The sequence below is a fragment of the Xiphophorus hellerii genome, chromosome 22 (genome assembly GCF_003331165.1).
Source record: "Xiphophorus hellerii strain 12219 chromosome 22, Xiphophorus_hellerii-4.1, whole genome shotgun sequence".
In the NCBI taxonomy this organism is placed as follows: domain Eukaryota; kingdom Metazoa; phylum Chordata; class Actinopteri; order Cyprinodontiformes; family Poeciliidae; genus Xiphophorus; species Xiphophorus hellerii.
The window spans coordinates 4,374,773-4,392,883 of NC_045693.1; the positions used below are offsets into that span (position 1 = coordinate 4,374,773).

At 37.0% G+C, this 18,111-nt stretch overlaps 1 protein-coding gene across 1 annotated transcript; it reads right to left on the reverse strand.

Annotated features, from left to right (window-relative positions):
* Positions 1 to 85: 85 nt before the first annotated feature.
* Positions 86 to 17,204, reverse strand: LOC116713151 (E3 ubiquitin-protein ligase MARCH5). The gene is made up of 6 exons (XM_032553157.1): positions 16,799 to 17,204; positions 10,538 to 10,740; positions 3,620 to 3,750; positions 2,924 to 3,107; positions 2,675 to 2,841; positions 86 to 2,081 (listed from the first exon to the last, which is right to left on the reverse strand). Exons 1-6 carry the CDS (start codon positions 16,840 to 16,842, stop codon positions 1,965 to 1,967), a joined length of 846 nt encoding a protein of 281 aa, XP_032409048.1. The 5' UTR covers positions 16,843 to 17,204; the 3' UTR covers positions 86 to 1,964.
* Positions 17,205 to 18,111: the final 907 nt, after the last annotated feature.

The following is an 18,111-nucleotide window of genomic DNA, read 5'->3' on the forward strand; positions in this document are numbered from 1 at the left end:
TGAAGTTTTTATGTTTTTTTTTTTTCTGTGTGTTTCTAAATAATTAATAAACAAGTGAATGGCAAAACCGCTGCACTCGATTTCCTCATTTGCAAAAATACATTTATTCACAGATATGATAGGTACAGTTCCACAGGTCAAAGTTCACAACGTTTTTTTGTTTTTGGCAGAGACTTCATGATAAATGTAGAGAAGCTGTAGTTCGCAGGCGGAGTTTGAGCTTTTTCCAGACATAATTATTTCAAAACCAGAAACTAATGGACGTGAAATATTTCAAGTTTCTGTGGAGTAAATGTTTTCCAGGTTGTGATAAAAGCTGGTGACTTTTGGGTGTAGCATCTGACCTTTTCCTTCCACTTAACTTTCCACTAATGTTTGGGTATCAGAATAGAAACAGCCAACTGCTTTAGCAATTACTTTCTTTTTTTATTGTTTGTATGCTGGATAAGTAAGTTTTCTTTATTAAAATCCACTTTTTCCAAACTTTAGAATGTAGGTTTAGAAGTAATTACTGAAAATGTAACAATTTTCATTTCAGATACACATGAAACTTTAGCAAAAAAATTCTTAGTTTTTCCTGAAGACGCATTAAAAACAGGTTTAAGATAATTCGTCTGTTTTTATTTAAATAAAAAAGCTTGCTTAATGGTTATTTTTACTACTACAGGGATTAAACAGTCCAGCTTTCACCCTCAGTTAATTTGCATTTATAACACTTGAAATTTTTCACATTTTATCACATTTCAACCACAAACTTTAATGTATTTTATTGCGACAGATTGTGGAAGGAAAATGATGTGAAGTTTTTAGGGAAGTGAATAAAAAACGAGACCCAAAATGAAACTTTTGTAATCTTTTACTCTTATTCTAAACTCCATAATTCTCACATTGAAACACAGTGGTGACAGAATAATACTGTGGGAATGGTAGAGTTGAATATGGAAAATGGATGAAGCCAGAGCTACAGTAGATTTAGATCAGGGGTGTCCAAAGTGTGGGGCATGGGCCATTTGTGGCCCTTGAAATGATTTTTAATTGGCCACAATTCAAGAATAGTAAAAATTTGGCCAATAAAATATAAAACATTTGACCCAAAACATTTTGATTATTATTTTTTTAACTAATGGCAATCTGAAGGTTCTTTATGTTTCGGATCTTTAATGTTTTAGAGATTTCATTAAAAACACTTCTGCAGATAAAACTAGAAAAACTGAAATTTGTGGCACACAATTTGGCAAAGTTTATATCAAAGCACGGCCTAGCCAAAGTCCAGAACTAAACCAGATTTTTTTTTTTTTTAATGCATCATTTTCAGCTTTCATCGGTTTGTCAAATAAAACGTATTGAAGTTTGTGGGAAAAGCTAAGAGTTTGTGAAGACTTCTGCCAACCCATCCCGACCTGAACCAGAACAGAACCGCCCCATGTCCCACTGGGTTCATCCCCTCTGGACCGGACCGGACCGGACCGGAGCGCCATGACGGGTGCCAACACTTTTACAGAGTTCAGAAGTAATCAAAGCTGCAGGCTGAATAAATAAACACTGGAACATCTCAAGCTAGAATATAGATTTCTATGTTACGCCTCTGGTAGCTTCTGCTTTGTGCTTCCAAACGTGATAAATTATTGATTAATTGATCATCTGATTGGACCCCGGCGAGGGCCGAAGGGATGTTAAACCAAAACAATCGTTTTATTTAAAAAAAAAAAAAAAGTTCTTCTTCACGCATGCCCTGCGTCTTTATTTCGGATAGCAGTGGGTGTGTTAGCCGTGTGGAGTTAGCGTAGCCACACACTGACTGCAAGCAGGCTCCAGTTCGCTTCCCGTACCGTCGCTCCCGGGGCGGGAAGCGGCAACGCAGTCAGTCTCCGTAGCAACCGCTGGGAGGGGGCGGGGCTTGTTGCAGTAAGGGTGAAGCTGAGTGTTGGGGGGGGGTTCATCCTCACCGACAGCAGAGTGCCGCCTCAGGCCTCTTCCGGCTCGGGGAAGTTGAGGATCTTGCGGTGGGCTTGGCGCAGGTATTGCTGCTGCTTGAAGTAGACCTTGAACGCCCCTTTGATGGCCACGAAGGCGATGCCGCCCTGGGGGGAGAGTCAGAAAGAAAGGAGGATTTAAAGGCAGCACTCAGCACGTCTTCAGTCAGAGGCTTCTTCAAAGCCGCTGTGACACGGACTGTTACAGGAGGACCTTCCTGCCCACAGCATCAACAACTCTGAAGAATCCTGAATAATTTGAGTTACAAAAAGAGATTTAACTTTCCAGGAGGAAGTCAAAAATATTTTTGAATTTGGAAAACTTAAAAGTTAATAAAAGTTAGCGTTACGACTGCAGCTAAGGAGACAAGAAAGAAAGGAATGAACATAGCATCAGACTTAGCATTAGTACTCTAGTTAGTATCGTGTCTGCTGTTAGCAATAGTAGCCCAATTTGCATCATAACGGGGCCCGTTAGCATCTGTGGCCCGGTTAGCACCAGCAGCCCCGTTAGCATCAGCGGCCTGGTTAGCATCAGTAGCAGCATTGGCATCAGTAGCAGCATTAGCATCAGCGGCCCCGTTAGCACCAGCGGCCCCGTTAGCATCAGTAGCAGCATTAGCACCAGTGGCCCCGTTAGCATCAGCGGCCCCGTTAGCATCAGTGGCCCCGTTAGCACCAGCGGCCCCGTTAGCACCCACCAGGATGGTTCTCTGCAGGTTGGAGTTGACGCTGCTGAACATGAGTTTCCCCACGATGGTGGCGATGGTGGGGAAAACCAGAGCGCCGCACAGGATCCGCGTGGCAGAGACGTGGTCGGCCAGAGGGCTGGCCTCGGCCGGGATCCGCGGCACCGGGCAGCCGATACCTGCGGTTCCGACATTCGGGCCGTCAGCAGATGAAAAACAACAACATGGATGATTTCTGACATCAGAAACCGAACGGCCGACCTGGGAAGATGCTGTTGAAGATCTGCAGCTTGTTGGAGTATTTCCTCCACAGCCGCAGGACGTAGTCCTCCCAGCGGATCATCTTCCCCAGGATCAGCATGACGGGGATGGTGGGCAGGCCGATGAGCAGGAAGAGCGGGTCGGCCCGCTCCATCACGTCCAGGCCCTCCTTGTGGCCCACCACCTGCACATCAAAAAGACATTAAAATCATCAAAGCAATACAGATTTTCTGAGAAATACCTTGTTTTAAAAGCCACGGATGGGCAGTAGCCCAGGGTGCCCAGCTTTGGGGGCCCCAAAAAATAAAACAGCTTTTCTTTTTTTGTTGCTTTTTACAATATGATCTAAAATCTATGCACTGCAAAAACAAAATCTCACCAAGTCTTTTTCTAGTTCTACTAAACCTCAGATATCGGAAGTGAAAAACAAATGGATATGATTTATATAACTAAACTACACATAGTAACTGAATTTAATATTTTATAGTGTATTGATATTTATTGATGCTTTTGTGAAACAAACTGCAGTGAAAATAACATTTTCCATCATACCGAGTTGTTTTTTTCTTCTTAATTTAACATCAATAATTTAAAGTTATCATAATAAATTAAACCAAAAATAATTTTTCCATGATAAATGAAGTTCAGCGATATTAGCTGGACTTGCTGGCGCACGGCGAACATCAGAGGACGTACCTGCATGACGGTGACAGCGCCGTATGTGACGGCGGTCCAGTAGATGGAGCCCACCATGATACCGGCTGCAGCGAAGGGGCCGGCTTTGGAGATGAGCCGGTCAGCCAGATCCAGAACATAAACGATCGGACCTGACGGAGACAGGAAACGGTTGCCTGGTTACAGGAAGTTGTTTTTTATTTCCACCCAGAATCATCTGAAACAACGAGAACCTCCAATTTTTATCTTTTCACTGCATTGTCATAGATTTGAAGAATCTTCAGTCAGAGGATTCTCCAAATGCACTGTGATACAGACAGCTACAGGATATCTGAAAAGATGGATCTTCTCCACCTCCTCCCACACAAATCAGCTTTTATTTAATGTATTAAACTTGACTAAATATACCAAACGTTTTGAAAGAAAGTGACATAAATCCTGTTCTTATCACTGAAAATAAATTTGTTCGACGGAGATGAAAACTGAAAACCACAGAAAACATGCAAATCTTACAAAGGAGTATTTTGATAGATAGAATAAAATAGTAAATTTCCATAATCAAACTCAGAAATTTTGAGAGTAATAATAGAGATTTTAATAAACTTGGAAATTTCTGTTTCAAGTGTTGAACATTTTGACTTCTCAAACTCAGAAAATTAAAAAAGTTTGACATTTTTTCTAGAACATTTCTGAGATGAGACTCAATTTCTGAATTTTTTTAGTGGAAATTTATTTTTATAATTTTTTCTTATCTACAAAGGCCCCAATAGCCCTGAAAATACAATAAATATTCTTTTTTTAAAAAAAAATAAAATCAGGCTACTTTATTTGCCTGATTTTGTTTTTATTTTGACTGTGACAAAAAGTTTAGACACCCTGTTGATGTTTCATTGCTTCTCTGATTAAAAACAACAGACATGAAACAAGGATCAACTTAAAGTCCAAACCTTTGCGACAATTAAAAAAAAAGAAGAAGTTTCTCTGCTGCTGCATCTTCCTCCCATCTGGCATTTCAAGCCGACTCTGGGGAAATCATGCAATATTTACAGGAAGCCAACCTGATTTCCTCACTCAGAGACTCGTCCACTTGCTATTAATAACCGGCCAGCTGCAGAGGCAACGCACCGCAGGGGACGACTGCGCACTTTCTGAGGTCTGCAGATACATTACAGCTCAAGACTAACTCAACATATTGTCACTGAAGTAAAAGTAAACAGCAGCCGTCCAGGAAATTACTCAAGAGTAAAAAATATTGCAGTTTTCTGGCTGATTGCCGAATTTTAAAAATGCAGATTTTGGCCGATACTGAAATGCAGATGTGGGCAGAGTATCCAAAAATTTTACTCAAGTAAGAGTAGCAGTACTCTAACATATTTTTACTCAAGTAAAAGAAATGTAGTCGTCCAGGAAATGACTCAAAAGTAAAAGAGTATTTGGAAAAAAGTCTACTCAAGTACTGAGTAACTGATCAAATTAATAGTTTAATATTTTAAAGTTACATCATCGAAAGGACCAAAATATAAAGTGGAAATTTTGGATAAAAATGATAATTACAGATAAAGAAGGTTTTATTTTAATCTAAAATGGAAAATGTATCTATAGTTTTTGGCTTGATTACTGCTCTGAATATGTTGCTCTGAATAAATTGACCTTTTATGACTGTATACTCTAGTTAATGTTTACTTCAGTTAACAATTAATCATTTACTAATTGATTAATCATTTCAGGCCCAATTGTTTTTGCCTATAAGACTTTTGTTGGTGAATATGTTGTTCTTCTAGGAAATGGCCTTTTTTGCATGTGTATGCTCCAGCTAATGTTTACTTCAGTTAATGATTAATCGTTTACTGATCGATTAATCGTTCTAGCCATTATTGTTTTTTTGCCTTTTTAGAGACTATTGGTGGTGGATGTGTTGCTCCTTCAGCAACTCACCGGTGCTACTGTGCTGCGTATCTAAATCCCAAACTCCCCCAACGTACCATGAGTCCTCCTAAACTTCAGAACGCTTCAGTGAAAGAAACTTTTATGACGCCAGCTAATTCGTCCCTGAAGCACGGGCTTTAACTGGGACAAAACTGACCAATGGTTGGAGCCAAACTGAACTTAACACACACACAACGTGTGCAGTCAGGTAAAAACTGGTCAAATTCCTCAAAGAAATAAAACAAAAAGTGTTTACATTGAACACTGATGTAAAAATGACAGCTCGCATCGTCATTTCCATCTTAAATCACCTGCCTGCCTGCTTCAGGACATGCAGAATATTTGTACAGGTGTTGTCCCAATAAAGCCACTTTCCATCAGTTGTTTGCACAATTTAGTCACAGCAGCTTTCACTTTGTCAAGCTGCGGCTTTTTAGGCAGGCCTCATTAAAGTTTATCACTTTGCGGCTTCTTAAACTCAGCTTTATAGTAATTATTGATGAAACTGCCGCCTGGATCGGCGCCAGGCTTTTGATCCCCTGCAGACTGCACCTGTGTTTGCTGACCGGACTCACCTCCCAGAGCCTGACTCCTTCACTTTGTTCCTGCCAAAGCGCTGCACCGTCACGGCTAGAGGGAACTGGGTCACCGCTAATGACCGCTGACAGGATGGAGAAAGGAGCAATTCATTTTAGCCACTGGCAGCAGATTCTATAATTAAGATAATTAAGCATGAGGGAGGGAGGGAGGAAGGAGTGCAGCTACAGTCTAAAGGTGGACCAAAGCGTTGGCAGCCTCTCTTCCCGAAGGTTTGTTTACTCTCTGAGTGTGAGCAAAGACGGAGCAGCAAGGACACACCGTCCTCAGAGCTGGACCTGTGTGAAAGGATGGAAGTGGCTCTGCAGCAGGTGCTGGTGGGAGGAGAGACCCAACAGAACACAGCGACCCGCTTGGAGGTTTTCTACCTGCTTCGTTTGGGGAGGAGTGAACGTGTAAACGAACTCTGATGCTAACTCTGCTTGGCCTAAAAGCTTTGGTCTCGGTTTGGTTGAAGTGAACGCTGGCGCAGTTTGAATGAGTGTGTGAACGCAAACAGGTAAAAATGCAGGAAGTGACCTGCAGCACAGGGCATGATGGGTAAATACAATAAGTTCTGTTTTACTGTATTGGATTGGTATTGGCCGATAATGAACCTCAAATATTAGGATCAGAAATGAAAAGAAGTGGATCGGTTCATCCCTACATATCCACTATTTCTGAACTTCAACAACCTTCATTTGACTTGTTAATAAACTAAAAGTGTATAAATTCAACTGACGATTATAAACTGAGTGTTTTCACTCCAGACGGTTTTAATGTGTTTAAAATAAACTCCGGTTTGTTTACCTTGGAGGTAAATCGCACTAAACTGGGACCAAACCAGAAAAACCAAAGTTTGAGTTTAATGGGCACCAACTTATTTTCCTGAATCACTGTTTGCTGTGAGTAGTGATGGATTTGTAATGACATGAACAGCCTCTTTCAGTTTAATGGCTGTGTGCTAAGGCTGAAAACCTTATTATAAGAGTTTATCAGTCAATATCAATAATTATTGATTAGGGTTTTTTTTGTTTGTTTTTCATATCTGAAGTATTGCCACACTATTGGCAGTATTACTCTTATTCACAGTTTTTATTTTTAAGCATTTATGAGGTGAAACCTTAAAGTGCTGCTGCGCCAGCAGGTTGTTGCTAAGTAACCAAAGAATGAGTGAGTTGCTAGGTAACCAAAGAATGAGTGAGTGAGTGAGTTAGTTGATTCCATCAACCTTAGATACCTTGAAAAAACTGTTGCGCGACTAAAGTCGTTGCTTTGTCTACATCTCCCTGGATCTTCTGGATCGGAGTTCAGTGAATATCAGATGTTTGCTCGATTGATATCGATCAGATTTTTTCGCCCCACATTTCTTCTTTTTGCATTTTGAAGCTCTACTTAGAACCTTCTCAAAGTAAAAATTTTAATTCTTGCCATTTTTCAATTTACCTTTTTTAGTCCATAATCTAAAAAAGAGGAACCATGATTAAACACTTTAACTGAAACATTTATCTCTGCATTGAGTGGCAGCAACGCCCTGGTTGCTATAAATATAGATGAACCTGTTTACCAGCTGGGCCCAACACTCCCCTGGCTTAACATTGTTTTTAGTCTGGCTTCAGTTTCAGATTGCAGCGTCCACTACCAATGTGCTGCTCCAAAGGCGTTGCCAACCCTACAACCAGCTGGAACGGGTTCTTAAGCCAACAAAAACCACCCAAAAACCAGGTGAGTGTTGGACCTGTTTGCTGTTCTGCTCTTTAGGGAGTTACACCAGTTTAACAAGCTGGGATTAGCTGGTTAAGTTGGTCAGAACATTTGACAAGTAGGCCGAGAGGTTGGGCGATTGGACGAATTTAATAGACCTCCAAACATAGACTGCGCCATTCGCTGGTTTCATTTTATGAGTTACTCTCTTAAGTACGGTAATAACAATGATTTATTGAAACCAAACGACGCAGTTCATGGAAAAAACAACTAATGCCATTCCTAATGGCGAACACAAAGTCCTTCCAGCTGCAAGCAAAGCTTTTATTTTTCCCAGAGCCTCAAAGTGCAGCAGCGGTTTATTTACTCAAACTTAAAACAGTGTCTTATGTTCAGAAAACATTTATTTAAATAATAACCGCAATGTTTGGGTGGGTAAACAAACCTCACCAAGTCTAATTGTGGCATTTATCTGTTTCAGTATGAAACAACAAATTCGAAATTAAACACAAACTAAAATAATAACGGTGTGCGCTTCTATAACAAAAATCTCAATCGCAGTTTTAGGTCGTAGATCTGTCATAAGAACAAATTTTAGACAATATGTGAATATAATGGCATAATAATGCAAATCCACCCTCTAGAACAGGGGTGGGCAATCCTGGTCCTCGAGGGCCGGTGTCCTGCAACTCTTAGATGTCTCCCTGGTCCAACACACCTGAATCCAACAGCTGAATCACCTCCTAAGTGCAGTCAAGTTCTCCAGAGTCCTGCTAACGACCTCATTATTTGACTCAGGTGTGTTGAAGTAGAGATGCATCTAAAAGTTGCAGGACACCGGCCCTCGAGGACCAGGAGTGCCCACCCCTGCTCTAGAAGATCAATACACTTTAATTTCTAATGAACATTTAGCACTGGAACTGGAAGACATTTTAAATATTCAAAACAAATAAATAAACACCGGAAACGACAAATAAAATGGACACTGAAGTCTTTGTAAGCAAAATTATTCTTTAAAAAAAAGTGTTAAATTGAGACCAAAACACCAGACTGTCTTTGGTAGAAAAACAAAAAACAATAAATTTACCAATTGATTGATTTATTGCAACAGATTTAGGAGTCAGTTGAGGAGGATCAGGCATCTGATAGGGCACCCCTGGATATTTTCTGAAGACCCAGAACTTGTTGGAGGTACTACATATCCCATCTGTTTTCGACAAGCTTTAAATATTTCAAACGAATAATTTTCCTTTATTTTAAAGGGGCAGAATTATATATTTCCCAGCCAAATAGTGTCATTTTATAATCAGTGGTTATAAAAATGCTGCATATGTCAAATATGACTTAAAAGAACTTTGACTTCACAATTTGCCACCTTAAAAATGGACCTCTGTCTCTTTAAGAAGCTCCTGCTCATCACAGCAACATTTACCAACGTTAAATAGGCAGATGTTGCTAAATCAATTAATTGTATGATGAATTAAAACAAGCTAAAAAATTTCTGTTTGCAGGATTTTATGTTTCTATTTCTATAAAAAACTGGATGATAAAAGTTTTTAGTCTGGTGTTTTGGTCTCAACTGTCTTTTTAATGGACGGTTGTGTTAATTATAGAGAGTTTACCATTCAATTTCTTTGTTGTTTTGTTTATTTATTTTGGATATTTAAAATGTCTTCCTGTTCCAGTGAATCAGCAGAATTTAAAGTTTATTTCTTGCATTATTATTGTGCTATAATCATTATAATAACTGAAAATGGTGACAGTTTCAACAAATATGTAAAAATATATATTTTTTTTTAAATAAAAGTTGCATACTGCAGCTTTAAGATACTTTAACCAGCTTTTACTGTAGGAATTGAACACAGATTCTCAAAGTGTTCAATTTATTTTCACACCTTCTTTTTCCATCTATACACGCTTCGGTGATGGTTTATTAATTGGACCGATTAGATAATTTATCATATTAATCTTTCTAATTTTGTGAATTAGGGTTGCATCTACGATTATTGATTATTCTAAAAGTTAATTTACCACTTAAATCATTTTATATATTAGAAATACCTTCAAGAAATAAAAACAAATTATTAAATTTTTTAAACAAGAAAATAAACATTTTATTGCCTAAAGTGCAACAACATAGCACTCCTTTAGTGAATGCTTAATGATGTGTAGCAGAAGATGCATCTGCAGCTAAAGAAATCCTTCTAAAATCAACAGATTTGCCTAAATTTGCCAGATTAGATAATTTATCGTCCAGTAAAATTTGGCCTAGTTTCACCCAGATGTTTTAAAAACCCAAATGGTTACCAGGGAAGATTTAAGGATTTCTTTAAAAATAAAACAGCAACGCATCACTCCATGTTTGCTTTTGAGGGAATAACATTATAATATTTTGTAAAAGCTCAAAAAAGTAGATTTTACATAAATAATATTTCTGTAAAATCCTCAGGAAGTAGAATGGGTGTGTGTATTTTTGCGTTGAATCATGCAGCCTCGACATTCCCGCCCATTAAAGTAGACAAAGCTTCACACCAGGTGTGTCCAACTCCTGTCCTTAGTGATCTGTTTGCAGCAAGTTTCACTCCTGCTTCAACATTTCTGACTCAAACAGTTGGATAACGTCCTCAGCATGTCGTCTAGTTCTGCACGGGCCTATTGATGAATCATTCTCCGCTTCAGGTGTGTCGAACCTAAACAGTCAAATGTTTTGGATCGTTTTTCTCATCTGCTCACCCAGTTTTGGGAAGACGATGAGATATTCTGCGTTGCACTGCGGACAGGCGACCCTCGCCGTGCTGTTGCCTCGCTGTTTCTCGTCCACCCAGCGCTGCAGGCAGGCCTGGTGGACCCACTTCGTTGAGCCCCGGCACCGGCACGGCCGCACCCACTCCGCCGTGCGGTCATCCTCATCTGTGGCGAAGCACACCCAGCAGCTCCTGAGGCGACAAGCGCACGTTTACAGTACGGCTGAATCGATTAGTTGCGAATAATCGATTTATTTGAATAATTGTCAACTAATCAACCAGTAATTGAGTCAAAATTTCACATAAAATATGTACATTTTTTACTTAAAATGAGAAAAAAAACCATTTGTCTGTAAAAATGTCCTAACCAGAACTCATCAAGTAGCAGCTTCAGCTTTACTTAGTTCAAATTATGCTATAAAAGTACACAATTAATCGATTTGTTTGAATATCGTCAACTCATTTAGTAATCAATTAATCATTAACTGGAGTGTAAAGACTCAAAAAAGGCATTTTGTTGAAAGAACAACACAGTCAGAGCAGAAACTAAACCAGAATTGTACAAAAATACATACATGTACCTCCATATGCATTTATAAGATATGAGCTAACATTTTGTCAAGACATCCTGTACTAATATAAGTATTTAAAACATACCGTGATATAAACGATACAGAACAGACAGTATTATCAATAAATAAATATAAACACACCATGCTGTGCTGATTTAATCTGACTCAGGCAGGGAATAAGACAGTTTGTGCTACACTGTGTTTCATAACTGATTATGCATTTTCAAATGTAAAATTATTATTATTAAGAGAAAAGTTAAGTTCATCGTCTTTGATTTAATAATTTTGTTGTATTTTAACAAAAACCTGTTATATTCTGTTTCAGAAGCTCTTGCTAAATGTATTTATTGCCCCACATATATGAACTTTACAGAACAAAATGGGTTCATTCACATTCAGTTACATGAAATCTAATCAAACAGTCCGATTTAGATTGAGACCTAACTAACAAGCAGTCCAAGTAATAAAGATAGATTCAGCTGGTAATAAGACGACACTTTGTCAAAAACCGTCCAAGAAAATCAGTCGATTGGTTTTCCTTCAACAGCCAAACTGAGAGGCATAAATTAGATGATTATTGTCCAACATGTCGATGGGATGAGCTCAGATTACTGCACAGAGACGAAAACTGATGAAGGTTGAAGAAAGGAGGTTAAAAACAGTTTTGGACAAATGTCCTGACAACAGAACCAAACCAACTACTATTGATTCAAAAGCATTCTTCCTGTAACCCAGTCGCAGAGAACGACATTAAAAACAGTGTTGAAATGCAATCCTGTATGGGAGAACTAAAACAGGTCGTTGATATAAATCTTATAAAATCTAAAAATTAAAACGGGTTTGCTCTTCAAACACGACAGCCAAACGACGTGTTTTTATAACACCAATCCAGCAAACCAGAACCAATTTATTGAGTTTTATTAAATGTTCAAAATTAAGGACGCAAACAATTATTTGACCAACGATTGTCGATTAATGGTTTATTAGATTAACATGAGTTCCAGTCAGTAACATCCGCTTAGACCTTCCTTTGGTGTTGCCATTTGGCCGCCATCCAACAGAGGGCGCCACTGCTCATCCTGAAGTGGAGCCAGTTGATTCGGAAATAAAGATGGCGGAGAAATCCCAGAACAGGAGACACAAATGGTACGGTCTGGGATGCAAAACGCTTTCTATGTGATTTTGTTTTGAAATATAAACACTCAACAAGCTCATTAAAGTTTCACCAATTTTTTTTTTATTTTTTAAATCCAGCATATTATGAAAAACTTTTCCCTATATGTAATGGAAAGACAATAAATCAACTGACTGTTTTTTTTTCCTTTTCTAAAATAATAATGGTTTTCTAATTGGAATAATAAACTGAACTTGATGCAATTTCTGATAACTAAGATTAATTGGACTGTAGACGTGATCGAATTTAATTTTTTTTGTTTTGTTTTGTAAAGTGAGACGATGTGTCGCAAGTTACCCAATTATGTGAATTTTAAAGAGGACCCATTAAGCAAAATTCGCATTTTGCATTTTTGTACTTTCATCTAAAAACAGCCCAAACACTTTAAAAAAAATTTAAAAATAAAAATCACTCAACCATTTTTTGGCAATAAGTTGATGTTTTCTGGTGTTTGCAAAATGGCCCATTTCAAAAATCTCTCACAAATCAGCAGACAGTGGCCCGTCGCCTAGCGACCCCAGCAAAGCACGGCCCGTTACCTAGCAACCCCAGCTAAGCCCAGCACATCTGGCCATTTGGTTTTACTGCTGCAAGTGCTGTAAAATGGCTGCTGGAAATTCAGATGTGTTGGGACATTGCTTCTTTAAGCAGATATTAAATATAGTTTCCATTAAGGATACATTTCTGTGCTAAAAATGCCTTCTTTTTATTGGCTTGATGTAATATTTTAATCTAAAATGTCATGTTTTCATTTGTTGCCAACAAAAAAAAAAACATTTAACAGAAATAAAGGCTTCAAACATCAGTCTGTGTGTCGTTAATCTACATTGTTTTTTTTTAGTGAATTGAGTTACTCAAATAAATGAGCATTTCAATAACATTCTAATTTATTGAGTGGGTGTGTATTGTGTCTGTTAAAAGCCATTATCTCTGGTGTTGAGGCACACATTTCTCCATCTAGAGCTCAGTTTGTGGTTTTAGGAAAGTCAAATCTGCTTGTTAAAGCACCTTGCATAAGAAGAGTAATTTGGCTTGAAGCTTTCCTTCAAGTTAATTCCAAACATTCCCAGTTATTTTTGCAAACTGGAGATTACAGAGGCCATTTGTGGACCAGCAACTGGTCTCAGTTTGCTAAACTGTGTTCCTAAATGTGCATGCATCTGAAATACTCTAGACAAAATATAAGTAAAAAAGATACAGAAAAACATGGACTGAGCCTGCCAAAAGTAATTAATGTCTCAAATATGGGATTCAAAAATTTTAAATTGACCTTACCTTACCTTTTTGATTTCTTTATATTACCTACAGTGTAACATCAATAAGAAAAATAATGACAGAAAAAAAGGAAACAAGTTTTGAAATAAAATGGAAAAAGTAAATAACATCGATAATGTTAAATGAATACCGTCAAAATGATAAATATTCATTAATGTTACACTGTACAATCAAATAAACTGGAAATATTTAATTATTGGATGCAACATTTGGCATATTAAATACTTTATCAAGTCATTTATTTATTTCTATATTTATTCACTATTTTTGACAGGGTTTACTCTCCATACAAAAATACTTGGCTATAGTTACATAAGCTATTTGGTGAAAATTATAAACTAATTGAGTAGATTATATGAGCTTGTTTTCCTTAAAACTACTCCTTTTCACTCAAAACTTGTTAAACTATAAAATAAAATAAACAAATAAATAAATATCATTACATTGAAAGTCCTAAAAATAAAGAAACTAAATGTGGAGGACAAAAAGTAACAAGTTTGGGTTTAAATCTGATATAAGAAAAGAAAAGATGGTGGATTGAAACATTTTCCTCACACCTATTTGTGAAACGCTGCACTGCGAAGGCAGCTGGCTGCTTGTGGTTGGTTCTGATAAGAACCTTTGGGCCTTATGTTTGTCAGCGATAGAGGCTTGGTACATAACCGTAGCAGCAACCGGACCTGGCATACATCTCACAGCTATCTGCTCCACAAACATCGTCAGGGTTACCGCCTCCGCCATACACAGCAGCACGTAGCTGGGGCACCTTTCACAAAACCCGCATGCCCGGCCTTTCTTTGGGAAATGGTTTCAAAGTTCAAAGATCAATATTGACAGAAAATGCAGTGTCAAACGCTTCCTTGTACACACACACACACACACACGCACACACACCCCCCCACACAGCAGATGTTATCAGCTGCTGGTCTTTGTTTAGGATGAAGCAGCACTGAAATGTTGCAGCATCTCCTCACTTCCATGTAAACTCTATTCACCTGATTAGCTGTAATCTGGAGCCAGTGTGGAGAATATAAAACAGAGAAAAAAAAACACTTCATAGATTGTGCAAGTAGTCACAGTGTGATCTGGAAAGCTTTGGGGTGTGAAAAATGTGATTTGTCTACTGTAGGTTTGTAAATAGAGAGGAAATTACATTAATTTTCTCCAATTCAGTACACCAGCGCTAAAAATGCTACATACTTTTAGCGCGTACATAAATGCTACGTTTTTCCAAGACAATGTTTCAATTCTACTGCCAGGAACCCATTATTAACAATTTACAAGAAAGTACAGCTCCTTTAAGATAGTTTGGTAATACAATAAATCCAAAAAAGGATTATGGTTCTCAAAATATAAAACTTTCTTTCAGTAAAGGATATTACCATTCTCTTCTAAAATTAAAAAATAAAGTTAAGGTCATAACGTTGGACAGGTGTAACTGCTGAATGTGAGAAATTGGATGCAGTTATGAGACAGTTTTACTTTCTAAATGCAGAGTTTCTCTTCTGCTCCACCTTCATGTTTGTTGTTTTTTGGTGAGAGATATGTACGGACTTAGCCTCAAGGTCTCTTCCTGTTTAAAAGAAAATGCTTTAAGGAAGTCCATACTTCAAATAAATTCCCAAGTACATTTTGACTAAATTTCAGAAATCTTGCAGCCTGATTTCCTGCTATGTTGCTATAAATGAATTTGACTCTGCAGGCTTTCAATCAGTCATAACATTTACTACTGTGTGCAATAACCTTAAAAACTAGCCATTTATTTACTAGCTTGGATTGCAGTTTTGATAATTATTAATATTGTAAGCATACCTGTAGTGTAATTTATTCTGCATTTTACTTTGGCAGCATAATAAGAGCTGGACCTGGAAATTCTTTAAGTGCTGGACCAACAAAAACATGTTTGATTTACCTGAAGATTGGATAAATTAATCTTCTGGTTAAAGTTTCCACGCCTATATGTTTGAAAAATCAACAACTTTAGTACATGAGTACATCCTTAATTACCCCAGAAATACAGAGATTCTATGAAAAATACAGTTAATTTCAAGATATAAAAATTAATTATGTTTATAAGGCAGAAAAAAAATCTCTATGATGAAAATATCACATTTTGTAATGAATGTGACCTTTCAGGTGAATAAGGAGCCTAATAAGAGTAAATTAACTGACATTTATTCTTCCAATTAAAAAGGCAGTACAGTCATTAAACAGTGTTTGGCGATTTAAAGTGTTGGAAGTTCAGAGAATGCTAAACTGCTAAAATTATCACATTTTTGTGATAATTGGGATCATAGCTTTTAGCACATTGCAAGCCTAGCATCTAATAATGCTATAGCGGTCTTCATTTTTAACCCAAACACATTTTATTTGTAACATTTAAAAGTTAATTCAATGTTTTTGTTAGATGAAACACATTAATACACAACCTTTAAACAGTTTACTAACATGTCTAGAGTAGGAGTGATATATTTTGTAGTATCATAATACCACAAATTGGGATTATAGCCCCACAAAAACAAATACTACCATTGAAAAACATTCATATGACTCTTTAGGATGCCAGTTACACAACGTGTGATTTGTACAACTAGAATGCACATAGTAACTACATTTAATGATATTAAATTATATTATTCAAATTTATTGAAACACGTTTATTTAACAAATAGTGAAGAAAAGATTTAAAAAAAATACAGACTGCTTTAGAGGTTTTTAAGCATCACTAATTGGAATTTATTGTGACAACGATAATCAAAATCTTATTACATGTATCGCATAAATGATGAGCCATACGATAAATGACCTAGAGTACAAGCTGCAGTTTACTGTTTTGAAAAGGTTTTAGTTCGTGTTTATAAATGTAACTTTTAAACTAGAGCGGCCCGTTTTAAACCAACATACACACGTAACAATGAATTAGAGGTTCAGATTAAGCCATCCATACTGGATGCCTCTGTATAACGTCAGGTGTTACCGGGTCATCGACCGCAGGTGGCATCAATCAGAGATCATTGTCAGAAGCAGATAGCTAAGGACGTCCCTTACCAGAGATACTCCAAAAACATGTTAAAAATACATCAAGAGGCGATGCAAAATCCACATTTCTGACTTAAGTGAACAAATTCTCAAATATTTAATGAATACACCCTGTATTTTTGACAAAAACGCTTTAATGTAAGTGAGCTACGTAGCTGCCATTAGCTTATCTGCTAAAACTTCAACTCACCTGTCCAAATTCTGCTGTGCCACCACCGGACCTGGATCCGCCATTGTTGTGGAGCGATACTGTCTTATTGAAAGCGAAGAATGAGAGGCGAAACGAAAATGAAATAAATAAATAAAAAAGTCCCACACCTGATAATCTGCTGAAGGAGGATTTAAAAAAAAAAATCACTAGCTAACAAATTAGCTAACTAGCCCCACATAGGCCGCTTTGTTGACACGGCCCGTCGGCTGCAGACGTGCCACGTATTTGGAGTAAAACTACGCCCTGACGGCCATGATTATCAAAATAGCATTTATCTCCTCCCGGTGGTTATTTAAAGAGAAAATACACTTTAAATCTGCTATGGCCTCGTTTCCTCTGACCGTTTGACTCCATTGACTGGCCGTGGCTACGTCATCAAAACAAGGACCACACAGTCAGCGCAACTTCCGGTAAAGATGGGAAATGTAGTTTTAAAACTTCTACATTTCAACTCTATTATATTATATTATATTATATTATATTATATTATATTATATTATATTATATTATATTATATTATATTATATTATATTATATTATATTATATTATATTATGTTATATTATGTTATATTATATTATATTATGTTATGTTATGTTATGTTATGTTATGTTATATTATATTATATTATATTATGTTATGTTATGTTATATTATATTATATTATATTATATTATATAGATAAAATAAGAAAATGTTGCAGCCATGTAAATTCAGTTCAATTCAAAAATAAGATTTTTTTTTGTTTGTTTGTTTTGTTTTTCTTTTATCCCCAAAGATAAATCTAATGCTGTCGCAACTCATAATGTCCAAATATTTTCAAATATTGTGGCAGTAAAGCTCTCCAGCAGTCAGTGTTGTGGTGACTCTGAAGAGGCTTCTGACTGAAGACTGTCCTGGTTGACATCATCAGTTGTTGGTAAGAAATGCTAACCTATCTCCTTTGTTTTTGCTGCTCCTCTTTAAATCTTTTTAAAGTATTCATTTAATTTCTGTTTCAGTCAAGGGTTTTCAGAAAATATAGAAGCAAATTGTCATATGCTTATAAGTTAGGTACAATTTATAACTAAAAACTTATTAGTTATTTTTAGGTAACTGTACAACTATGACTGTGTCACACCAATCATAGTCTCACAATCACAATTATTGGTCTTGAAAAAGATTCTTATTTGTAACAGGCTTCTTTAGGACACCAGTCACCAACTTCATTTTCTAATTTATTGGTATTTATTGATGTTTTTATTAAGCAAACAGTGGATAAAATATTAAAACAATCAATCCCACCTTTAAGGGC

Coding starts and splice junctions, on each gene's coding strand:
- LOC116713151 (XM_032553157.1), bottom strand. CDS start 16,842: ATGGCGGATCCAGGTCCGGTGGTGGCACAGCAGAATTTGGACAG. Junction 3,751..10,537: donor CATCGTCTTCCCAAAACTGG/GTGAGCAGATGA, acceptor TGTCTCCGTCAG/GTCCGATCGTTTATGTTCTG. Junction 2,842..2,923: donor CTTCAACAGCATCTTCCCAG/GTCGGCCGTTCG, acceptor TCGGAACCGCAG/GTATCGGCTGCCCGGTGCCG.